This window comes from Taudactylus pleione, unplaced genomic scaffold (genome assembly GCF_031769625.1).
Source record: "Taudactylus pleione unplaced genomic scaffold, aTauple2 ptg000393l, whole genome shotgun sequence".
Lineage (NCBI taxonomy): Eukaryota > Metazoa > Chordata > Amphibia > Anura > Myobatrachidae > Taudactylus > Taudactylus pleione.
In genome coordinates, this window is record NW_028284794.1 from 8,748,215 (window position 1) to 8,775,000 (window position 26,786).

The following is a 26,786-nucleotide window of genomic DNA, read 5'->3' on the forward strand; positions in this document are numbered from 1 at the left end:
CTATTAATGTTTCCCCAGCCGCTAGTTCCTTTTTAGCCGGGAGCTAAATTGACTGATGGGTGTAAAATAGCAGGGATTGGATTTATTACTTACTGCTCCTCCCTTACTGCTCCGCCTCCATCCTGCTCAGTTCAATGGAAGTGGCGCGTCAGCTCTAGGCACTCTCTGGCCCAGCTGTCTGTCAACAAGAAGGGGGAAGGCTCAAGGGCGGCCCCTGTTGACACTGCTTCCTCCCGGCAGTGTCCGTGCAGTTCTCTGGCTGCTCTGCACTCAGACCTCCTGCTGTCAGCGACGATCCTCGCCGCTCACACCGATCCCGGCAAAAGGTTTTTCTCACAGCGCACTCAGGTAAGTCCTGTCTCCTTCACCTCAGGCAACACACTCCCAGCAGCCCCCACGAATCTCCCTCTTAAAGCCACGGTCACATGCAGGTCCACTTTCCTGCTGCCCGCACGCGCCACTCTGCCCCCTGGACTCCATTGGGCAGGCTGAGAAGCAGTCTTCCCCTTTTAACAGTGACAGTATCCTGTCCCGGGCGCGTGCCCTCCCATTGCCTCTTAGTCCAGTGAGGGTGGGCTGCACCAGGTTTTCCTTTGCGAGGGGGTCACATAAGTGTAACTGGCCACTTCAACATAACATGTATTTCAATAAATCAACTTGCCTCTGCAGCTATTTATTACAGTGTAAATATATGAATTATTGTTTTAACATGCGGACATATATTTTTTAACCATGTATTATATAACATATCAACTGAACTGTACCCTCTAGGGGTATCACACATTTCTCCCACAGAGAGAATGTTAGTAACAGATAGGGTAATGACTTTCTGCTAACTTTTTATTAAAGATCTGTAGCTGTCATCTTATGGTTTTAGAATAGGGATGTTTCAGTAACATAATTTGCATCATCTCCCCATCTTAAAAATAAAACATAACATATTTAAAAGCTACATCATGTCAATTGTATGTGCCCATAAAATGCTCAATTCCTTGTTGGCTTTAATAGTTTATTGTAACATTCTTTATTAGATCTGATCATTTGCTTTATGATTAAAAACAAACTCAAATACATAAAGTACATAATAATAATCACCTTTTTTTAAAGTGTCTTGTCCCTCATTGTGGACATATGTAGGACAACAGAAGGTCCACCTCATTCCTGACTATCGCTGGCCCTGGGTGGATGTTGTCAGGGAGATAGTGGCAGGAAGTCATGTCCCAGGTATCCAGGAAAGTGACAGGCATTCCCTTGAAGGTTGCCCTCAGTAAAGTGTCCAGCTGAAGAGACAACCAGTCGCTGACATACACTGATTTATAATTACCAGTATTGGCAGATTTAATAATTACAGTGGTCTCTGGGCTACGGGAAAGTAAAGAGGCAACTGCCCGATGGACCAGGACCATCCTTTTTATAAAAAACCTCACAGGGAAAGATAAGAAGTGGGACCAGAGGGTCAGCACAACAACTGTATCGGGTCCCCCACCAATTCCATCCAATTCATTCGTCTCATAATGAATGTTTGAAACCAAGGACTTGCTAGACCTTACGGGAAGTCCATGAAACCTCCATCGAACCACCAGACCAGCCTTAGCATCCACTGCCAGCAGAGGTCCTGAAAAGTTATTGACGTGTAAGTCTATCCCCGTGAGACCTAAGAGAAGAAGATGAAATATTTATTGTAACATAAGCAATAGGAGTTAGTTCATCAAATTGTAACTTTTAATTTCATGCTCTGTGGCTTCAACACCTGGTCTAGGCTGTAAGAATCTTTTCCATGAAAAGTAGCACATTTCATTAATTTAATATAAATTGATAGATTAGATGCATCTTCTATAAGAAATATTATATCTTTAGAATCAGACGGGAACACCTGGGTACTGGAGATCTATGGCTGGCCCACTGCCGAAGAATCCCAACCCCTTCACCAGCTCCACCCCTGTTCACATCTCTCTTGCTTTTGGCAACAACGTCTATGGTGTCTGACTATACCCCTTCATTAGCATATTCTGTATGCTATTTAGATGACCCCTAGCATTGCATTCCCCTACTGGGCATACTCAAATTTGACACTGTATATGTTGCTATAAACAGTATATGATAGTCTTGAGGAGGCTATGGATGATAAAAGTATACCTGAATTCCCATATACAGGTATGGGGTCAGGAAGATTGTTCTTCTGAATAATATCAGAACTGAAGAACTTACAGTAAGAGATTAACCTTACCAAGATGTGTTATTGTGGGGGAAGGGGGGTGGGGGGGACTTTGCATGCACAGAACCAGTTCTACACATTTTCAGATTGGGTCCTGAGAGATCACTCACAATGATCACTAAGCAGCAGGCCTGTTCTACAAAATGGGGGCATTTCACCTCCATTTTGTAGGCATGCTGAGGCCAGGGTGAGGTGTCTTCCTACACAGATTTCCTCACCACGGATGAGCGATTAAGATGGCCATTCTGAGTAAGCTTAGACAATGGTCGCGAATCGATGGTGATCCAATTCTTGCATCTTTGGATGCATCACTCAGATCTAGATCTGCAATGCTGGCAGGAGGCGTCTTTTGTCCTCAGATGCCTCCTGACGCATTCGCAGCAGCGATGCTATTCGTGTCCATTGATGAATCACCCCCATAGTCAAATATCACAGAACACCCATCAATGTTGTTTCAGGTAGTTTTTGTTGAAAATTTTTACAAAAAAAAAACCTCTCTAGCTTGTCCGGGTACACTTCAGAACAATGTGTTTTTTCCTGTCAACGGGGCGACCAACTGAATGACACTGCGGTTGCCCATGCACACTATATATTGTCATATAATTTAGTGACCTCATCCAATAGCATGGGGTCATACACGATACCTTCCGATTGACCACGCAGCACAGCCAACCAGTAGATTTCATATACGACCCACGGGAGCAAGGAATCGGGCGTACACATCGTGTGATCCGCATGATAGGTCTTCCAATTTGTCTGGAAATGACATATCATCCAGATATCACTCTAGTGTATACCCAGCCTTAGGGTGATACAAGGAACAATAAAAGGTTTCCAGTGCATTGTGTAGGTGGGTTGCATGTGAGACTTTAAATAAACCATATTATCCTTCTTAGTTAGTATAAAGCATAAACTTTATAAAGAGCAGTGGTGCTCAACCTCAACCCTCAAGTATCCCCACGCAACAAGTCATGTTTTGAAGATTTGTGTCTGTGGAAGAAAGTGGGATAAATACTGACCCAGTAAACTACAGTAAAGGCCCCCATACATCAGAGATTAATTGCAGCAATCGTGCAATTTGCAATCGATTGTATATAAAAAACTTTCCCTCTTTCAATCGATTGTGGCAATTCTGCAATTTGCAATAGATTGAAAAAGGGAAAGATTTTTTTACACAATCGATTGCAAATTGCACGATTGCTGCAATCAATCTCTGATATATGGGGGCCTTAACTCACCTATGCTTAAAGTTCTACAAAACATGACCTGCTGATGGTTCTTGAGGTCTGGAGTTGAGAAACACTGATACAAAGTATTGAAAATCGAATACAAATTTAATGATTCAACACAGCAGCATCTACAACTGCTCATGCATTGAAGGCAGATGCAATTATAACAATGTCCTCATGAAGTATATTTGTGTCCCATAAAAATCCTTGACATGTTTATCTTGCAAAGTACAGTGCTGGTTTCCTCAGAAGGCAATAAATCAATGGGACAACAGTTCAGAATTTAGATGCACTCAGACCAATGGAATCACTGGATTCAATAAGTCAATGAGATTCATCTGCATCAAAAGGACACTATTGTGTTTCCTAAATAAAACAGTTAACAAAAATACTATAACATTTTTGTTAACTATAAAAAATTAAGAAGGTTTGGTGTAGTATATATTATCAAATTACATACATTATACAAATCTCTATTAATACCAGTATTTAATTGTTGATGGCTGCAAAATAACATTCATACCCACAAAGTATCCACAGCTGAGCAAATTCAAATCTCCAAAAGCTGGACCTACATGGTTGAGCTCAGTCACCAGTCCACAAACAGACCAGTGTTCAAGTCCAAACCTCACCAGTTCCCCAGCAACTTCTCAAAATACACATCTAAAATAAATCATGAATAACTATCTCATCTAGTCCCAAGGTGAGCGGTCTTGGAGTTATCCTGGACTCATCCCTCTCCTTCAAACTACATATCCAGAACCTTTCACAGTGCTGTCGTTTCCATCTCAAAAATATTTCTAAGATCAGAACCTATCTCATCCAGGATGCTACTAAAACTCCTCATACACTCACTGGTCATCTCCAGATTGGACTACTGTAACCTCCTATCTGGTCTCCACAAATCCCATCTCTCTCCTCTCCTGTCTATCCTTAATGCTGCTGCATGGCTTATCATGCTCTACATCTGGCTCCCCTTCCCTTTTAGAACCCAATTTAAGTTTCTTATGCTCACTTACAAAGCCCTCACCCAATATTCTCCCATTTATATCTCTGATCTCATCTCCCTTTACTCTCCTCTCTTCATTCAACTAATGCACGCCGCCTTTCATGCCAGCTGATTTCTTCCTCCCACTCCCGCCTCCAAGATTTTGCCCGCACTGCTCCCCACCTCTGGAACGCTCTCCAACTCTCCATCAGACTCTCCACCTCTTTGCAATCCTTAAAAAGGGCTCTCATGACCCACTACTTCATCAAAGCCTTCCAGCTATCATTCTAACTCCCTGATACATGCTCCTTCCTCCCCATCTACCCCATCTGTGTCAAGCACAAGAGCAGGGCCCTCTACCCGCTTGTGCTTCTCCCTATTTTAGTTTCATCTACTTCTTACTCACCACTAGGGCACCTAAAACTTGGCTGCTTATGCTCTGTTGCTTATCTGGGTGTTATGGTCCCTAATGTAGCAATATATATTATCCATGTCCTGGTCCTGTATTGTATTGTTCTGTAAGTTGCTTGTCTACAATTTGTTTATGAACTTTGTAAGGCGCTGTGGAACACTTGTGGCACCATATAAATAAATGATAATAATAAAATCTATATTTGAATAACTTAAAAAACAAAAAAATACACAGTTATACATAAATTTATCAAAATAAATCTTATCAGAAAAAATATATATATTTATTTATTCAATTATCTAATGATTCTGAATTGCATTCTATTTTTATATATATTACAAATGTATTTATATAGTATTGTGTGTACCAATAATGACAGCCAACTCAAAACAAGCAGCCATAATTGGGGTACAAAGATAGAGGTATATATCTCATATATCCTATAATGGCTAAATAAACCACCTACTACATAATACTTGGATCTCTCATACTTAGACCCAGATACATGTGCACAGAGAATCTCAAGTATTATTCAACTCAATGTTTTCATTTAACCCACCTGGCACCAAAGTGCCAGGTGCAAAGATCCAAAAAGCCTCTTTTACAGAGGGAATTATACCTATCCCCTCCTCTCATCGTGCATGGGATGGTCTCAATACCCTGAACAGATAAAACATTGACATCCCCTTCATGGAATCGAACTACATGGCGTGGAACACTGTGGAAACAATTCTTTTTTCCTATGTTCCAGGAACTGTATATTTAGGCTTCTTATTGTATGACCTACATATTGCTTTCCACATTTACAGGTAATTCGCTATACAACATAAGTCGTGTTGCAATTAATAAATGTATCAATATAGTGATTATTGTCCATATAAGTTGAGTTAAAGTCCAAACTCTTATTGAGGTGAAGCAACAAGTGATACATTACTATCTGCCACACCTATAACATCCTTTAGGTCTACTACTTAACCAGCTGCCTGGTTTATCCTCATTCATGTCTTTTGTACTAAAAAAAAATACTCGGCGAGAGAAAGTTCTTGATACTTTTGGCTTTACAAAAAGTCACTATAGGAAGGTCTCCAACTAAAGGAGCTAGAACCTTGTCAATTTTTAGCAGATGAAAATTATTATGAATAATCTTTTTGATTTTGTATGATTCTTTATTAAACCTAGAGATAAATGAGAGTTGAAACCTTGAATCTCCTTTCCTGACTTTATGTGTCAGTAGAGAATCTCTATCATACATTTCTATTTGTTTGATGGAATCTAGTAATAGCTTACTAGGATAACCTTGTTCCAAAAAATGGTGATAAGCTCTTCTGCCTGTTCTCTAAAGACTACTGGATCTGAGCAATTATGTTTTAGCCTCAAATGCTGTCATTTTGGAATATTACCTTTCCATTTTTGGTAATGACAGCTTGCATAGTTGAGATATTCATTGCAATCCACCTCCTTTTTATAAGTCTTAGTATAGAAGCGATTTTCTATGACAGAGAGAGCTATGTCCAGAAAATTTATGTGAGTGGAGTGACAATTGTGAATAAATTTAAGCCCAAAATCATTAGAATTAAGATGTTCAAACAAACAAAGATGCAGAGTGCAAATCCCCTTCCCAAATAATAAAAAGATCATCAATGTATTTGCCAAAGAACACCAGGCTGCCCTCAAACTTGCCCCCACCACACATATTGTTCTTCAAAGAGGCCCATGTACAGGTTGGCAAAGCTGGGGGCAAACCTGGTGCCCATGGCAGTACCGTGTAATTGAATATAAAACTGTAAATCAAAAATTAAATAATTGTGCTGTAGAATAAAAATAATAGAGTCAATTATAAATTCACATCTGTTGGTCTCAAGTCCCACATCAGATTGCAAAAAATGTCGAACAGCTCCCACTCCTCCAGGGTGGGGAATGTTGGTATATAGCAATTCAACATCGCAAGTCATTAATGTATAGCTCTCCTGCCATTCTATATTAGTAATCTGTTGAAGACAATGGGTAGTATCTCTGATGTGAGACTGGAGAGAAATGATGTGAGGTTGCATGAAAAAGAAAAAAAAAAGAGTCCATAAAAGCTGAAAGGTTGGCGGTAGGGGACCCAACACCTGAGATAATAGGATGCCCAGGAGGTGAGGAAAGTGTCTTGTGAATCTTGGGAAGGTGATAATATGTGGGGATAACTGGAAAAGGGGTAAAAAAAACAAATTCTGCTTTGACAATAGCCCCCTCTGTCAAAGCCTTGTTTAATAAATCTCTCAATTCCTGTAAAAAGGTCTTTGTCAAATCACTCAACAGTTTACAGTAAAACTTAGTCTCAGACAAAAGTCTCATTGTTTCTTGCAGGTAATCGGAGGTGTTATATTATTAGATATTCATCTGTGCTATTGATTTTGCACACCCCTTTGAAGGTTTAATTATCTTCCATCAATTTGTTTATTTTAAGCAAGATGCCTCCTTGTTCTTATGGCACAAATCAGACACCAATATATTTAGATTTATAGCAACCAATTTCTAGTGTTTTTTTTTTAGAAGGTATTTAATTTAGCCGTTTAAAAAGGTTATCACACATGTATGAATCTTATAGATAAATGTTTGTCTAGCAAAATAAACCTTCTACAGAAACTAGCTTAGCCAATCACATGCTTTGGAGAAACTTTTGCAGGATAAGGCATTAATTACGAAGACTTCATGCTGATTGAACTGCCTGTTATAATTTGCAGTGTCATAAAAACTTTATGAAAGATCTTATACAAAACAGAAAACCCCAGATAAATAAAGGTCCTTACGTATGACAAATACGCATCACACATTATCAATGAATATTTGTAGAAAAAAAAAACTTACTGGGAATGAAATTCTTCAAATTCTCGAACCACTGGCGTAAAGTGGAGTCTCCAATCATGTGAACATCTTTGCCTTTGAGACAGGCAATGGCATCGGATGGTTGGAAATGCTGTGCCAGACACATAAAGGATGTCCATTTGTCACCGTAATAAAATCCAGAAGGTTGCTTAGATTCCTGACCAGGCATGCAGGCTGGGAGATTAGCAGTGAGTTCTGCAAGAGTGAGGGATTAAAAAAGTTAAACTCTGTTTAAAGTTTGTTCAATCACTTGGGGAGCAGGGCTGCGTGCAAGGGGGCCAGGGAGCAGGGCTGTGAGCAAGGGGGCCGGGGAGCAGGGCTGCGAGCAAGGGATAAGCTGTGTGACAGATGAGTTTATAAATGTAAAATGTGGCGCATCTTCTTCTGGATCAGTAGCAAATGTATAGTGGGGATGGGGAAAGGAATGGTGTGGAAGGGAGAAGGAAACTGTAAAGCTGCCAGGTATGATGGTGACCAAACAGGTCATGAAAAGACTTTGTACTGGCACAATCAAGAGTGGGAGTCAAGAGAAACCTAGGGGTATATTTACTAATGTGTGGGTTTTTAGAAGTGGAGGTGTTACCAATATCAACCAGATTCTAGCTATTATCTCCTAGAAGTTGCTAGATAAACAAGTAGAATCTGATTGGTTGCTATGGGCAACATCTCCACTTCTAGAAACACTCACTTCAGTAAATATACCCCATCGTGTCAATATTTTTCTGCAGCCAACTTACCCAATGAGCTGTTCTTGGAGACGACATTGATGGGAGGAACCGTGCCAGAGATAATCTGATCAGTGACAGAGCTGAGGGAAGAGAATCACGGATTAAGCAGAATGAAAAGCACTAGAAGCAGAAACTGGAAATGAACAAGTCTAAAATTTGACTTTTAATTGGGGCTCCAACCCCCCAACCCCTCCCCAAATCATTCCTCACATCCGACTATATAGTTACACTATTTTAAAAGTAGAGATGTGCGCTGAGCCCTGCGTTTTGGTTCAGAATTCATCTTCATGTTGTGGTTATGGTTTTGCAAAACCACCCTTACGTGTTTTGGTTTTGAATCTGTATTAAAAAAAACAAAAAAACGCTGAAGTCATGTCATTTGGACCCGACATCCAGAGTTTGCTTTTTAAAATGGGACTATGTTTGACCCGGAAAAACAACAAAGTGATTCCGAACGTGGTATGACCCTTGAAGTCAGTTGTCAAAATTATTTTGCATAAAATTGGATTTAAAAAAAAAAAAAAAAAACGGAATTGATTATAATAGGATTTTTTATTTACATTTTTTTTTAAATAAACATTTAAAAATTTAAAACGTTTACAAAGAAATAAATAATATAGAAAATCCTATTTAAATCCCCCCAAAAATTATTTAAATCAAATAAATCAGTTTTTTTATTTAAAAAAAAAAATCCAATTTAATGCAACCCTAACCGGATCTGCACATATCTGTTATAAAGCCATCCTGTATACATCCTGTGCTCAATCACTGCGTAGCCGCTAAACAAAATCTAGCCCTGCAACAACCTCAGCCCAACAACCTAACCCTTGGCTACTGCCACCCTGCTACTTATTTGAGTGAAATGGCCACTGTTACAGCAATGTGTATATACCATGTACTTGTCCTGCATTGTCCTGTACTGTAAGTCACTGTTCTCTTGTTCTGCTCAATTGTTTAATGTACTTTGTTAGGCTCTGCAGAAATTATTATATAATCTGGTACCATATCACCACTAAACGTCTACAGCAGGGGTTCCCAACCACGGTCGCCAAGGCACACTAACAATCCAGGTTTTAAGGATAGCCATACCTGAGCAAATAGAGTTTTAATTAGAACTACGGATGTGAGCTGGACCATTTTTGCTGGATTTGGATTGGATTCGTCGTCCATCTTTGGATTTGCCAAACCTGCCGTGACTGGTTTTGTATTTTTTATTACAAAAACTGCCAAAATGCAGCTAAAGTAACATAATTTGGGCTTTTTTGTTCCTAGAGTATTAACCTCAATTAACATTAATTTCCAGTAATTTACAGTCAAGTTAGATCACCTCACAGCTTACAATATTTTCTCTCCACCATTATTGGCCAAAGGCTGCAGTGAGCTGGCTGTGTATACAAGCACAGTCTCTTGGTAACCAGAGGGCTATTGCTCAGGAGTTTAGGTGCTTATAGCCTTATGCACACAGAGGTATATAATAAAGAAAAAGACAATGGGCCTGATTCAGACCCGCTCGTGAGCGCTATTTGCTCGCAAGCGGGTCGATGGTGGCCCAGTGCTCATGCGCACGACGGAGCCGGCTCCGTCGTGCACAGTCGCGAGACCCGGATAGTGACGGGGAAGCCGTCGCTCCGGGTCTCGCTACAAAAGGGGCGTGCTGTCGGTGTTGAGTGACAGCACGCCCCCTTTGGTGGGAACACCTACCGTCTGGGGCCGGCCCCACTTACATCACAAGTGATGTCAGTGGGAGTGCTTCCGGCTCTGATAGAGCCAAAAGCACTCTTGGGCTTGCGGCAACGAGACCATAACGCAAGGGTCTCGTCGCAAGCCTGATGGTCGCGATGGTATTGACCATCGCGCCCATCATCATGGACGCTCGCATAAGCTGTGGGTGGTAACCCACAGCTATGCGAGCGGCCAAGAGGCCGCACCATTAAAAAGAAAACGCCCTGATTCAGAGCGGGCGCTCGTTCAGAGCGTCCGGCTCTGAATCAGGCCCAATGTTCCCAAGCGCTCCTAATGGGAATAGTATAAATCACTAAAAGTGGGAGTAGTACTCAATATCCTAGAGCAAGTGTCTGTATGGTGATTACATGTGGTGTACCCAGACTGGGAAGGTAACGCTCTATAGGGGGAGCACAGTAATACCCCTATATGTACAACAGTGTGCCTTTCTCTAAAGGTACGCATCCATTTATGTGTTTTTATACTCCAATAAATTGTGAAGATTTTACACTGTCGGCAACCCTCTTTTGTTTGACATGCATGCATATTTGAGAAATCTGCATAAAGGAGGATTGACCTTGGATGAATGAGTTTAATTAAGAGAAGCTTGGAGTGACGATCCTATATTTTGGAAACTGCGGTGAACTATTCAAAACTTTACTGTGATACTGGTATAGTGACACTGATGCTGGAATACTGCACTGTGATTGCCTCAGTGTTGTTATAACATCACGCACTGATACATAGGACTGCAATTGACTCAGTACTTTTTCCTAAACACTTGCTCTGGGATATTGAGTACTACTCCCACTTTTAGCGATTTATACAATTCCCATTAGGAGCGCTTGGGAAGATCGTCTTTTTCTTTATTATGTACAACTGCTGTGATCTGTGAATATCACTTTGGTTCCTTGGCTACCCTATTTAACGTGGATCGCTACTGTTTCATATTTATTTTTTATACACACAGAGGGCTATTGCCCAAGGAATCACGGTGCTTATACACACAGCGGGCTATTGCCCAAAGTGTCACAGTGCTTATAACCTTATACACACAGAGGGCTAATGCCCAAGTAGTCTCAGTGCTTGTATACAGTAACAGTATACTGCACAAAGAAAAAAAATATTTATTTTTCCCCCTTTTATTATACTTTTTTAAAAAATATAATTTTTTTTTCTTTTTACACTGGAGTAAATGGAACAGCCATCAACAGTACAGCCTGGAGTCTGGACACAGGCTACTACAGCCACTGTAGTAGCGCACACCACTGCTGACTCTTCCCCCCACCCTTCCTGCAGTCACAAACAGCACAGAGCCAACTGAGTTTATGCAGCCGAATTTGCTGAGCTCCACGCAGCGTGCGTACCTATAGACAAATGGCGCATAGTCCTGATCCCGGCGCCTTATATAAAACCAAGTCTCATGAGAATCCGACGTCGGGAAGATGACGTCTGGCCTCGCAGTGGGATCAGAGTCAGACGGGAACAGTGTTTGGGTGGACTTGGATCCCCGCTGTTTGGAGAGGTTCTGATTCCAATGATTCCGGGCCGCTCATCCCTAATTAGAACCTCAGTTTGTTTGTTTTTTAACCACCCATGCTCAAGCATTGATATCACTAAAACCTGGACTGTTAGTGTGCCTTGAAGACAGAGGTTGGGAAACACTGCTCTACAGACTACACGTTATGCTTTACTATGGCTACCAGTCACTGGCCTCTACGGACTACTCCTGAACCTGATCAAGAAAATCCTAATGCATCCCAGGATTTGCACCAAGTACCAATTAGGTAATGATAGAATAACATGTCTCTACTCTGGATTTCAGTGGAACCATATTATTTATGCTGTTGCCAGCGTCATCACTGCAGCGTTAAATGTTCCTGCTATGTTACTTTTGTCTTGAGATTTTGATTCCTTACCCTGGAAATGCCCTGAAATAAGATGGATGCCTGGAGTCAAACCAAGCACAAGTGATATAGCTCAATTAAGGTTACCTGTCCCCATGTCTTGCATCCAATAAAAAGGGCCAAAGTGCCAGCTGCTGAAATCTCCAGACCTCCAGATCCTGTATCCCAGCATTTCTGAAGAGCAGTGCAGTCACAGAAGAAGCTGCCACCTTGGCTTGTACTGCACCAGGCCTGAGTATTTCATGCAGCAGTGCCGATGCTGAAAACTAGGACATTTCTTGATGGTGAAGTGGCCAAGCAGAACCTAGACCATTGGTTCTCAAACTCGGTCCTCAGGACCCCACACAGTTAATGTTATCCAGGTCACCCAGCAGGTGCACAGGTGTATTCATTACTCACTGACACCTTTTAAAAGATTCACAGTTGGAGCTAATTATTTCAATTGTGATTCTGTGAGGAGACCTGGAAAACATGCACTGTTTGGGGTTCTGAGGACAGAGGGCCTGATACAGACCCGCTCGCTAGTGCTATGCGCTCGCAAGCGGGTCGATGGTGGCCCAGTGCACATGCACATGATGGAGCCGGCTCCGTCGTGCGCTTGCACGAGACCCGGATAGCGACAGGCAAACCGTCGCTCCGGGTCTGGCTACAAAGGGGGCGTGCTGTCGATGTTGAGTGACACCACGCCCCCTTTGGTGGGTGGGCCGGGGGAGTGGCTGCCCGAACGGAGGCGTTCTTCCCATGTGAACGCCTCCGTTTGGGGGCGGCCCCACATACATCACGAGTGATGTCAGTGGGAGAGATATCGTCTCTGTTAGAGACAAATCTCTCTGGGTCTCGTTGCAAGCCCGATGGTCGCGATGGTCTGAACCATCGCGACCATCTTCCTGACCACTCTCTATAGCTGTGGGTGGCCAGGAGGCCGCTCTAACAAAACAAAAGCCTGGCCCTGATTCAGAGCGAGCACTCTGTCAGAGCGTCCGGCTCTGAATCAGGGCCAGAGTTTGAGAACCTGTGACCTAGACTCTTGATTACAATTTGCCCCCTCACCCTATTTATACTTCCTATAGGAGATTATGTGATTTTGCAAACATTTAGGAGGACTCTATTCAAAGCTTGGTCTAAAGCTGGTTAAAATGTTATGAATTACCATCACTGCAAAGTTCTGTGTTACATTTGAGCAGCTATTCTCTTAGAACACTGCATCCATTACACCTCTCAGCCACAGAGAGGGCAGCGTTAGACTGGGGCATGAAGTACCCAACATGGAAAGCAGGACCAACCCTAACACCACATCCCCACCCCCAACTCTAAAACCTTAACACTAACCCCAAACTCTGAAACATCCCTAATAATCTAACCCAAAATGGGCAGACTAGATGGGACAAACTGTTCTTATATTTGCCGTCAAATTCTAAGTTTCTAAGTGACATGCAAAGAAAGATCCCATTTATAAAAAGGTGGACACAGGGGGTATGTCAGGACCACCCATTTTGATTGGGATGACAACTTATCTTGATATAGTTTCAATAGAAACAAACCTAACACAAGTTCATTGATGATCCTGCTTCGTCAGGTTACTGACCCCTAGAGGAGGGGTTAGACCCCCTGACAGTGGGGCCAATCAGGGACTTCCCCTGTATACCTGTCGGCCAATCCTCTCCCGGGGCAGGGGGTTCTATACTAGATGGGTCCGCACATGTCAAGGCTTTACCAGGGCTACCCCTTCTCTCCTACAGTACTTAAGATAACAATATTTAAGACAGAAAAATGAATTAGTTCAGCCGAACGGCTTCCCAGGTAAATAAATCACAATTCATAGTTTTGAAAGTCCCAGAAAAGCCATGATTTGGAAGCTTTGCCTTTGGGTGTTAAAACTGTCCTGGAGGTAAAAAACAGCTGAATTAAGTCCCTGAATCTCACTGGTGGGTATCAATTTCAGTTAAGTATTTATCAAAGCAAGGCCAGGGGGGCAACAACATCCTCAGAAATGTCATATAACATACAGGGTCTCCAGGGGCATAGGAAAAACGTTTGTGGTACTATAGCAACATTTTAAAGGGGCCCCCAATGCTTCTGGGGCCACATTTCTCTGAATATACTCCAAGTTGTGCTTTCAAGCACATGATATTCAGGAAGAAAAACAAATTCAGAATTACACCATAGAATATTAAACACAAATGAGTACAATAAGAAAAAAAAAAAAATTATAAAAAAATGTAATTATACTATAAAACATTAAACAGCTGCCGTGTAACTGGTATTTGACAAGGCTTAAAGAAACCATTTCAGATAAAGTTTTCAATGCAGTAGGTACACCCATCTTATCTCTGTACCAACCTGGGTTCTAAATTTCTACAGTAATGTGTCCCTATTGAGGTTTAATTAACTGTGGGCCCAATTCAGAGATGGACTGATTTGCAGAGCTGCATGCAGCGGTCCAAATCCATCTATCTTAGATGCACATGCAGGAGGCGGCATCAGACACCGCCTTGCTGCATTGCACTCAAAGTACTGCGGCTGGTGTCGCACTGGGATCACAATTGCAGCCATCGCTCTAGCTGCAGGAGCTGAAGCTTTCCGTAGCCAGACTGGGTGCTGGTCACTTAGGAGGTCAGGAATCTGCATCCACCAACGCAGACCCTGGCCTCGTACCCCCCCAGGAAAAGGGGGCGACGCGCCCACCTTTCCTGGAACACTGACCAGGCACGCCCCTGCTCCACATGTTTTACACCATCCACACCGGTGCAACTGCAAACCCTTCTTTTTACATTTTTCATTTTTGCGGTTTCTGATAGAATACTTTGAAATCAAATTTATTTTGGAGCTTTGGTGCTTTTCAATAAATGAAAAAAAAGTTATGGCGGCTTAATAGAGTCCTTTAAAAGGATACTCCAATATTTTAAATATTTAAAATGCCCAGGTTTTAAGATGTTTGGTGGTATTGTGTATGCACTGTATGGGTTGGGTATGTATCCGGGATGTAGTGATGAGACCGGAGGCCACATGGTCTCATTCCAGACAGTGGAATCCCGGCAAGGGATGTAACATAGGTGTCGAAATACCGATGCCTATGTTAATCCCGATGCCAGAAGGCTGAGGACGCCAGACCGAACCAAGGCAAGTCCAGGGTACCCTTAGCGTTAGCCGCCGGGGGCTGGGGGGTTAGTATTAGGGAGTCTAGCTGGGTTAGCGTTAGGTTTGGGGGGAGATTAGGGTTATGCACTCCTAGGAGGGAGGGTTAGGGACCACCGGCGGGGAAGGTTAGGTTTATGGTGTATTCATTGGTATATCCAATGCCCCACTTACTGACTACCTAAGAGTTGGCTGAGAACAATGATACGAATGATGGAACCTTTACACTTGCTCTCCACTTCTCTTTAGTGTTGTGCTATTACCAGAGTCTCCTGAATTTGAGGAAAACCATTGCTGCCATATTTAATTCTGGACATTTTAACAGTTGTGCGAGAGATTATATTTGATTGCACAAATTAATCACCACTTATATATATATATATATATATATATATATTTATATATATATATATATTTCAATTATAAAATGCTTTTAGATATTGTCTGATTAAATATATGTTGTTTTTTTTTAATAATAGTTTTTATTGAAAGTTTAATACAAAAAAAAAATGGGGATACAGGAAAAAAAAGAGGGGTAGAGGTGGAAGCCAGACATATTGCATATCACAATATAAATCCATCTGTCTTGGTCAGTTTACATATAATTAATACTTAAACATTTTAAGAGAAGTAAGAGGTTTTATAAAACACTTCACAACATATATAAACAAAATACTTAATAACCAGTTAATGGAACTACCCCAAATCTGCGTGAGGTGAACAGAGAACACTGAAATCAACCGGAACACTATAAATGGTGAATGGCCTTGTTTTTTCCTATATTCTCCCCATTTAAACCATTTCATATCAAATGGAATTGGAGTATTGGCATCCGCTGTCTCAAAAACAAAATGCTTATGGATCTTGTTTCTATGATTGTGATGTTGGGGAGAGAGGCTGTCTTCCACCCCTGAGCAATTGTAGCTTTCGTAGCAATCAACACATGACCCATAATATATCTCTCGCCATGTGATAGTTCTCCAGGATAAAAGTGGAATAAGGCAACTAGAGGCTCCGCCTGAATGGTTACACCAACTATGTTACTTATCGTAAAAAATAACGCATTCCACAAGGGGCGAAGTAGAGGACAGGACCAAAAGATATCTCCCACCAAACCACAACCTCTCCAGCAATATTGCGAGACAGAGGGCCAGATCTTATGCTGCCTTTCAGGTGTAACATATGCTCTCTGAAGTAATTTGAAATACATTTCTGAATGGTTGATACATTTGGATATAGTAAAATTGGACCGAAAAATAATATTCCAGTCCTCATCAGAAAGGTTCACAGCCAGATCCTTATCTCATTTAAGTTGACATGGAAGTTTCCCTTTTTTTTATTTACATTATCTGATACTGATACCACCAAGATATACCACCGTTGTGATTAGAGGATCCTAGGCGAGTCAGCAGCAGCGATGGGAAGGTGGGTTTTTTAAGTGGAGAGGGAAGGTGACTGTGCAATCAATGTCTCAGCAGTAAATATTTATTAAAGTCCTGCCTCATTAAACCAAATTAAGGTTGAAGGGACACAAAAGAAGCCAAATCCTCCCCCGTGAATATATCCCCCAAAGAAGAGAGGCCCGCCTTCGCCCAGGAACCTAAATGCATATCAGGGATCAAATTGGCTATTGATTGGAGAGATAGATTAGGAGAAGGCGGAGAAATTTTCTTCATTTACGGAAACACAGGCATGCCAACACACTATTGGGGTGTAGTAGGTATTACCGCTGGACGCACGTCCGGCGGTTCAAATCCCGACAGCGGCAGCCCGGCAAGGGTGAAAATCCTGATCATCCCTAAGGTAAGTATCACTAATCTAATTCCCCCCCTAACCCTAATACTCCCTTGGGGGTGCCTAACCCTAACCTCTCCCCCAAGTGCCTAACCCTAATCCCCCCTCTAAGTGCCTAAACCTAACCCCCCCTTCCCCGACACCTAAACCTAAGTCCCCTGGGGGGGTGACTAACCCTAATCTCCCCTGGGGGTGCCTAACCCTAATGCCCCCCTTCCCCTAGCCTAACCCTAATGTAACACCCAACTAATGGTATACTAATCCAAGTGTGTGAGGTTCGGGTGATTCCTTACCGAGTAACTCTGTCACCGAATCTCCTTGGGTTCTTCTAGAAGGTGATAATTTAGATACAGACAATAGTGTGCAACAAAAGAGTATATATTTATTCAAACAATTGCAGTTTAGTCAAATGAGCACTTCTAATACATTTTTAACAAGTTTAAATACAATTTAGTACACACATGTGAGTCAGAAAATTGCACCGGGGTCCGTACATTTTTATTATAACTGGAACACTGGATTCTCGATCTGCCTGTAGGATCAATAGATTAACGGCAATCATGCACATAACATTACTTTCATTTGTAATAGCTCAAATAAAGAAATATGACCGTCAGTTACTTGGTGTACCAAGAAAACAAAAAGGCAAAAGGTCTCTAGTCCAATCTTTTGCATGCAAGAGATTAACTATCAATTAGACAATGTTTATAAAACGTTGCCCGGGTTGATGGAAGGTTTTGCAGAATGAGATGTGTTGTCTTTTATTTATGACAGATCCTGCACTGTCACTTTTTAAGCAACTTTGATTACTTATCTCTGGTATTAGTGCACAATACAATCCTCTCTGACTTCCCTTACTGTGTAATATTGCCAACTTGCTTTGATGCAGTGTGTGATATAACAATATTTCCTTAGCAACAGCTGTATGGTAGCTGACTGGGCTCCGTTAAGGTTAAATGTAGTAAAGTTAGTTACATTTTCTCCTGGCTATTTCCCTTCTTCACTGGTCCTGTTTCCTTTTCAGTGGTCAATAGGTAATGCTTATGCTGGTGCAGGGATAAACTTAAGCGAGCATAAATGAGCTCTTATAGTACTTGCTGTAATCCCAGTAGTAGAACTTCTTACAGTCACAGATGATTTGTATTAGAATTTGTCTCTAGCTGTCACTGCCTCTGGTCTGTACCTTGTGCTATCACTGCCTGACATAAGGCTGGTTGGGGTCTGCTACACTGGAACAGGCACAGTCTCGGTCCCTTATTTAAATAAGTGTTAAGTAGTGTCCTAGTAGTACGGCAGTGTCACTATAATGTCAGGGAATTTCTTGTATTTTGCTACAGACCTCTCCTGCAGAGTAATGACAGTCTCTCTCACCGACCCTTTCAGCCAGCTCCTCCGTTCAGGTCCCAGCCTCCTAACTTAGCCGCCGCCCATGACTTGCCTCCAGTCAGCTCCGTCCTTCTCCAGGTTGCCTCTCCGACTTGGCCACTGCCTCTGGCCCGCCTCCTTACTTGACAGGCCCGCCCCTCCCTGTCCGTCCAGGAAGTCAAGCCCTGATCACCAGCTCCTCGATCAGCCGGCAATTGTCACTCCAGACACAGCTCCCAGGTAAGCACTCCGGCGTGGACCCGCTTTCCTTTCTATCTCTTGTCACTTCAGGCTCAATTCCCCAGCCGCCCCCGCGGAAGTCTCTTCTTATACTAGCAGTCGCGTGCGGGCTCCTTCCCGCTCACCGCACACACCGCTCTGCCCCTCTGTACTGTAGGTCACTATGGGAACAGTTCCCCCTTTGCAGTGGCTGCAGTGTCCTGTCCCTTGCACGTGCCCTTATAGTTTCTAAGTCCAACGAGGGCAGCCTGCTGCAATGACCTCTCTCTGAGGTGGGAGGGTGACATGACTTCCCTCAAGCAAGACAGCATACATATTTACATATGGAAGGGGCTGTATGATTGGGAAAATGTCCCCTAACAGCCAAGCCTTATATACTGGGGTATCACACTAACCTCCCAGGGGGGTGCTTAACCCTAATTCCCCCCCAGGAGCCCTAAACCTAACCCTCCCCCTCCTGCGGCTGTCCGCGCCCGGCATCACTTTGATCAGGATGCCGGGTGTCGGTCTTACGGCGTCTGGTTAATGACAGGGGCGCATAAGTTCCCTTTCAATATTTACCCAGGGTTTGGGAGAGTCTTATGAACCAGTCCCTTGCCTGGCTAAGTACACATGCTGAATGGTATCTCTCCAAGTCTGGAAAGGCCACTCCTCCTGTCTCCTTAGAGAGGGAGAGGTTATTTTTCGTTATTCTGGGCCGATTCCCTTTCCAAATATATTTAGTGAGTATTTGGTAAAATTTGTTACAGATGGATTTAGATAGGGGTCTAGTAATGGTGCGAAATAAATACATTAGTTTCGGGAGCAGCACCATTTTTGCAGCCGCAATCCTTCCTAGCCAGGACACCTCATGTAGCATCCATTCTTTTGTTAAAGTTTCATAAGCTTTCAATAGGGGCCAAAAATTACATTCAATAAGATCATGGTCTCTAGCTAAATGTACCCCCAGGTATTTAAGGGACCTAGATTTCCATGTATATCTATAGGTCTCCTGTAGTTTCCCCAAAAGTACAGTTGGGATGTTAAAAGGGAGGGCTTCTGTCTTTGATGTGTTGAGTTTGTAATAGGACACTGCTGCGTATTGATCTAAGATGGTATGCAATGCTGGGAGAGACTCTTCTGGGTGGAGTAAACATAATAAAATATCAAACAAAAAATATGGTGGTCACTCACATCAGCTTAATGATATTGCACAGGTGCTTGTAAAGGGTGGGGTTTACACTGGGCTACAGAAAAAAAAGGGATTTTCCCTCCAGCACACTGCAGCAATATCAACAAAAATACTTGAATCCTACATAATAATAGAACTTCAGAGGTATTGGTTACATACATTTGCAAATATATGAATAAGCGCCGGGCCAACGTCAAGGCTCCTCTATACCGGTGTCCCTAACATTATGGGGTTCACATCCGAGGCACAGGGAACCCCAAAACAATCCAGCCAAGGACCATCCCCAGGGCATCACATAAAAAAAGGGAAAAAAGGTGATAGTGAAGTGTATAGATGTGTAAAGATAAATCAATAAGTGTTAATATAATGAGAAAGAGTTAAAATTACATAAAATAAAATATCATCTGCAAATAAGTTTATTTTATGGGAGGAGCCTCCTAGCAAGGGCTCTGATTGTCTCAGCCAGAGGCTCGATGGCACGCGCAAATATGAGTGGCGAAAGTGGGAACCCCTGGTGTATGCCGTTGATTATGTAAAATTTGTCAGATAGACAACCGTTTACAAATACCTTCGCGGAAGGGCAAGTGTATAGGGCCGAAATGGAATCTAAAATTCCTCCCTGGAAACCGAAACTATGTAAAACCTTCATCAAACAACTCCAGTGCAGGCGGTCAAATGCCTTTTCAGCATCAAGTGATAGGAGCAACAAAGGCTCCCTACGGTAGTCATAATATTCTATAAGATTGAGAACTCTACGAGTATTGTCTGGGGCCTGTCTATGCATCACAAATCCGACCTGATCCGGTTTAATGAGAACTGGCAACAATTGAGATAGGCGACAGCAATCAACTTGGCAAACAATTTGATGTCTGAGTTCAGCAATGTAATTAGCTACAGCGTTAGAGTCTTTGCCGAGTTTTGGTATGGCAATTATTCGTTATTTCTTCAGGGAATTGCTTAGAGTCCATTGCTTCACTGAACACCGATAGCAAAACCGGAGGCAGTTCAGTCTTAAATGTTTTGTAAAAAATGGCAGAATTGCCGTCCGGACCCGGAGCCTTATCTGATTGCATTTTACTAATGGCTACATCTATTTCCTCCAGGGCCCAAGGGGTGCTAAGGGACAGACAGGCCTTAGAAGACAATTTTGGGAGAGAAAGCCCACTCAAGAATTGCTCAATAAGGGCTGCCGTTGGTTGGGCAGTATTGGGGTCATTTTTGAGGTTATAAAGTTGCGCATAAGTAGTTGCAAAAGTGTTAGCTATTTCAACAGGGTCCGATACTTTAGCCCCGTGATGATTGTATATTCTCTGTATCTGGCCCCTAGCCCTTCGTCCGCATAATTTGCAAGCCAACAGTCGACTTGCTCGATTATCAAATACATAGAATTTTTTATTTAACCTGGCAATATTACGCTGTACTTCTCTAAGTGAGAAGACATTTACCCTTTCTCAAGCATTGAGGAGTTGTTTATATAGCATTTTATTAGAGAGGTCTGCTTCATGAGCATCTTCTAATTGCGCTGCTTCATCTTCTGCTTTCTCATACTTCTGTTTATATTCTCTCTTAAGCCGAGCCGCTACTTGAATTGCTAAACCTCTGATTACTACCTTCATTGAGCACCAAAAATCAAAACTAGAAGTTTCTTCCGCCTTGCTGGTACTAAGGAAAAGGGAAAGAGCCTCCTGAACAGCTTTACGATCCTCCGGCTGAGTCAACAGGTGATTACCTAGTCTCCATGGGCACGGGACTACTCTCCTGTTCCCTATGTCCCATTTCACAAAAAGGGGGGAATGGTCTGACCATGTTATGGGAAGGATATTGATACTGCTAATAGAGGACAAAGTCCATCTATCACATAGAGCCACGTCTATCCGGGAATACGTCCTATGGACATTCGAATAAAAAGGATAATCTCTTACTGTAGCGTGTTTAGGTCTCCAGGCATCGAACAACCCGTGTTCTACTAAAAGCTGCTGAAAACCCTAAGAACACTCCTTTGGTCTATGTGAACAGGAATTTGTTGAATGGGATCTATCCATGGTTGGATCTAGGACCATATTAAAGTCTCCGAGGAGTAATAATGCTCCTTTAGAGTATTTTTGTAAAGTCAAACAAAATTTTCTACAGAAGGCCAATTGCCCTGTATTGGGAACATAACATGAAACAATAGTAACTTGGACATTATCTAGCAGTCCCACTAGAATTAAATACCTTCCCTGTGGGTCTGCATATTTTGAGGTTGGTGTAAATGTGCAGTGTTGGGAAATAGGGAGAGCTACTCCTTTCTTTTGAGGCCCATTAGCTGTGTAGCAAAGAGGGAATCTAGCGTTGTTAAATCTTGGAGGGGCAGACTGCTGAAAATGGGTCTCCTGGATCGCAACTAGGTGGGCTTTAAGTTTATAAAAATACCTCAAAGCTAAATTTCTTATTTGGGGAGAGTTCAATCCTTTCGCATTGATTAATAGTAAATTAACCATATCTATATAAAAGGGTATAAAACACTGTGCAGTGACCAACATCAAAATAACAATCCTGGGATTGCAAATCTGGCTGGGGAAAAAACAAACATATAAAAGGGTAACAGATAAAAAGAGAGAAAAAAAACAGCAGAAAATAGAAGATATATAAGAGAACATAAACGACCCCACTTGGAGCAAACAAGAGTCGTGGAAAAACTACGACTCATAGAAATTTGTGATTGGGGGTTGGAGCCTATCCCCATTACCCACAAACTAAGCAATTAATTAACACTATAAATAACCAAATGTGTAGCTATATCTCTACTTACAAACAAGATCACCCCGGCAAAGCAACTTTGTGATTTCAGCCCCTCCCCCCCCCCGGATTTACATGGTAGGGACGGGAAACACCACCACCAAACAATCAATGACAGAGCATAACTCCCTAGGGGAATATGACCACACAAAACTCGGTAACAAATGAAAAGACGTACAGTTTCTAAAGATACAACATAGATTAAAATAAGTAACTGGCCTAATCATATATGGAACATATGCTAGTAATCGATAAGATACTGCAGTGAAAATGTATTGTTGCTACTCTGAATAATCTGAGACATTCAAAACACTCACAGAACTTTCTTAGAAAATATATAGCAGCATACAGCAGAAGAGAAATTAGAACATGTACATGAAGTCCCGCAATAGATCATTCTTTCTGTAGGTTGTGATTGGATGAAGGATCAAAAGAATTTTCAGCAATGTTCCACCTAGAGAGGATTTTCCACCCTTCATCCAGGTTGGCAATTATGACTGTGGAACAATCACTTGACACTAGGAGTTTGGTAGGGAAACCCCATCGATAAAGTATGTTAGCTTTCCTTAGGGCACTAGTAATTGGATGGAAGGAGCATCGCTTAGCTAGTGTTGCTTGAGAGAGATCACCAAATAGTTGAAGGCCATTCAAAGCCTCTGCTGATTCCTCTGAAGGTCTAGTAGCTTTCAATAATGACTCCTTCATATGAAAGAATGCATCCGCATTAATACATCCCTAGAAGCACCTTCCGGAGCACTTATGGCTTTCGGGAGTCTATGAATGCGATCAATAAGGAGGTCATCTGATCGCGCTTCAGGCAGGAGCATCCAAAATAAATTCAGTGTAAATTTGTGGAGATACTATGGGAAACCGTTTCAGGAACTCCTTGGAGTTTAATATTGTTGCGTCTTGATCGGTCCTCCAGATCTCCAACTTTCTCCCGAAGAGCAGTAATTTCAGTTTGGAGAGACTCATGCTGAACAATGAGGTCAATGTGTGATCCAACTACCTCCTCCCTTTTATTTTCAAGGTTATTTGTTCTATCACCGAGATCGTCAATTGACTGTTGATAAGCTTGAAAAGTGGCACAGAATTCCACCGCAACCTCTACTTTAAATTGTGAAAGAAGTAGTTTCATGGTGCCAACTGTAAGAGTCATAATCTTTGGGAGAACTCGGAGCAGAGTCTGTATGAGTAGGGGAGGAACTAGCATTAGATGGAGTATCCAGTTAGTTTTCTGGGAAGCCAACTTCTCCATCCCGGCAGCTTTAACAGATTGAGGAGAGGGTTTAAAAAAAGCTATTGTGAGACTGTTTTAGATACTTTAAACTCTTTTCAGGCCCATAGTTAAATCCAGTGTAATCTCTCTTGAAAATATAGTTCATCAAAAAATGGTATCACATGTACGGATGTTCCACTTATCAGAAAAGTGTTAGGCCATTATGATATGAGGGTGACAGAGGACATAGAATGTAATTTTCAGGCACATAGAACTGCATCATTATGCCACGTCTTATACATTTAAGCCACCAGGGGGAGCTCACACCTCTTACAGCTATGTTTCAATGGAGAAGATAGCAGAGGCTGAAAGTGAAAGTAAAAATAAAAATGTCCGCCTGTCTTTTCTTAAACTTGGGAGCCAGGTAGATAAAGCCTCCTACATGCAGCCTTCCAGGGAGGGAACACCAGCTAGAAGTAAGGTTGCTGGAGAGTTTCACAGGGTATTCACCTGCCTCAGCTACCGCTCACCTCAGGCCACTTGAGATCCGTCCGGCAGTCCACGTTACGTGACTCACGGTGCCAATCACTGCCTCAGGCAAGTCCGGGGATGTGCTGAGCCAGCCAGGCCCCGCTGCGTGTGGGTCGATGCAGTCGCCGGTGAGCACCCATGGCAGCTCTGCTTAGTCATCGGAGGTTCACAGGGGCTCCAGTGATAAATGTATGCAGTATCTTTTAGCCGGCTGGGCAGCCGCTCAGTCGCTGATTATATAAGTGTGATGCAGGAGCCCTGTGAAAGCGCATCCACACTCTTAGGCTGCCAGGTCACACCACCTTAAATATATGTTTTAATATTTATACTGGGAGGTTAGGGTTAGGCTAGGGGGAGGGAGGGTTAGGGTTAGGCACCCCCTGGGGGACTTAGGTTTAGGCAGCAGGGAAGGGGGGATTAGGGTTAGGCACTGGGGGGAAGGTTAGGGTTAGGCACCCTAAGGAGGGTTAGGGTTAGGGGAGGGAATTAGGTTAGTGAATACTTACCTTACGGACGATCGGGATTTTCACCCATGTTGGGCAGCCACTGTCGGGATTCCAACCCCCGGACAGGCGTCCGGCGGTAAATCATACCGATTCCCATTTATTCTTAGCGGTCTGCAGTTATTTCTACTACTTATTAATGTGACACCCCTGAAGTGGTTACTGTCCCATTTCTAAAATATGTAGGTATTCAATTTATATATGTTCACTGTATATAAATGATTAAAAAACGTTAATTCATTTATTTACACAGGGGATCAGTATAATTTATAGCCGGCCACATGGCCTAACCCCCCCTCTTAACCCTAAACCTCCTTTAGGGGTGCATCAACCTAACCCCCCCTCCCCGCAGCCTAATCCTAAATCTCCCAGGGGGGTGCCTAACCCTAACCTTCCCCCGGGGGTGCCTAGCTCTAACCCCCCACTTCCCCTAACCTAGCCCTCTCTGGGGGGGTGCCTAACCGTCCCCCTCCCCACGGCTGTCCACACCTGGCTTACCTTCGATTGGGATGCCAGGCGTCGGGCTCCCGGTGTAGGTAAGGTGATAGGCTTTAGGAATTTGACGCCTGTCATTAGACCCAGAATTAGATAGTCGGGATGCTGACGCTCGGCATTTAGACCATCGTTATCCTGACTGCATACCTTACATGGATAGAAGGGCAGTGAAACTGCCAATATATATATATGCATGTACCTTCACCCCTCACAGCGGGGAACTTGAAACGGACTGCCCACACTGGGCTATGGATACTCGGGGCATGCGGCCAGGACAAGATATTGTAGCCACATCATAGGGAAAACCTCTCTCTGTAAAGTTACATAGATGGCCAGTGAGTAGAGCCGCGCATGCTGTCGGCAGGAACGTGACCAGCACGCGATCGCTGATATAAAAAAGAACACTCATGGGGGTGCGTTGGGTAGAGCCACCTGAGGTGAGAGGAGAACGGGACTCACCGGAGCACGCTGAGAAGATCCATCACAGCCAAAAGGAGAGAGCTCACTGCGGGGCAGCTGGAGAGCTGCCGGGGTGTTGCCGGGAGGAAGCAGCGTCAGTGGGAGGCAACCCCTGAGTACTCACCTTCGAGGAGATTGACAGCCAGAGAGGGCTGGGTGCTGAGACATGGATAGGACGGACCAGCCGGAGGAGAAGTGAGTACTCTGATCCACCCCTAGCACGATCCCTGTCAGCCAAATACATCCTCCGCCTCTAATTCGTGCATCGCAACTGGTGGGAGAGATTTTAAACAGGCTCTAAGTAGTCCTGATACCTAGTGACTCTAGTGTAAACCCAAAGTAAAACGTACTGATTCCAAGAGAAGACAGTGGGCCTGATTTAGAGCCGCTCACTCTGACAGAGCGCTCGCTCTGAATCAGGGCCGGGTTTTTTTCATTTTGGAGCGGCCTCTTGGCTGCTCGCATAGCTGTGGGTGACCACCCACAGCTATTGCGAGCGGCCAGGATGATGGTCACGATGGTCAAGACCATCGGGCTTGCGATGATACCCTTGTGGTAGGGTCTCACCCATCGCAAGCCCCAGAGAGCTTTCAGCTCTAACAGAGCTGGAAGCTCTACACAGACATCACTTCTCATGCGAACACCTCCGTTTGGGCATCCACCCCCCCCGGCCCGCCCACCAAACGGGGGGAGCTGTCACTCAACATCGACAGCTCACCCCCTTTGGTGCGAGACCCGGAGCGACGGAGTGCCCGTTGCTAGCTGGGTCTCGCACAGGCGCACGATGGAGACGGCTCCGTTGTGCGACCGGTTCTGAATTAGGCCCAGTGTTCCATACAGTGCCAGTTCCTTGTCTTTCAGATTATAGTGTACAACTCTCCTTAGTTTGCTGACAGGATTTGACAGACTGTGTAGATCATTGAGCAGCAGTAGTAATCTCAGCCAAGAAGCAGGGAGCAAAGCCAGGAGATAGTGCAACTAAATTGCTACAATTGCTTTTAATTGAGCCTAATCAGCTACAATACAA

General features: G+C 43.2%; 1 protein-coding gene across 1 annotated transcript in view; it reads right to left on the reverse strand.

The window, feature by feature from the left end:
• Positions 1-1,003: 1,003 nt before the first annotated feature.
• LOC148507449 (NXPE family member 3-like) overlaps positions 1,004-26,786 on the reverse strand; it is a 61,321-nt gene continuing 35,538 nt past the window's right edge. The window contains exons 4-6 of the mRNA XM_088446151.1: positions 8,450-8,520; positions 7,695-7,907; positions 1,004-1,654 (exon numbers count right to left, since the gene is read on the reverse strand). Coding sequence (XP_088302277.1) covers positions 1,119-1,654; positions 7,695-7,907; positions 8,450-8,520 — 820 coding nt within the window. The 3' untranslated portion in view covers positions 1,004-1,118. The remainder of the gene's footprint in view (positions 1,655-7,694; positions 7,908-8,449; positions 8,521-26,786) is intronic.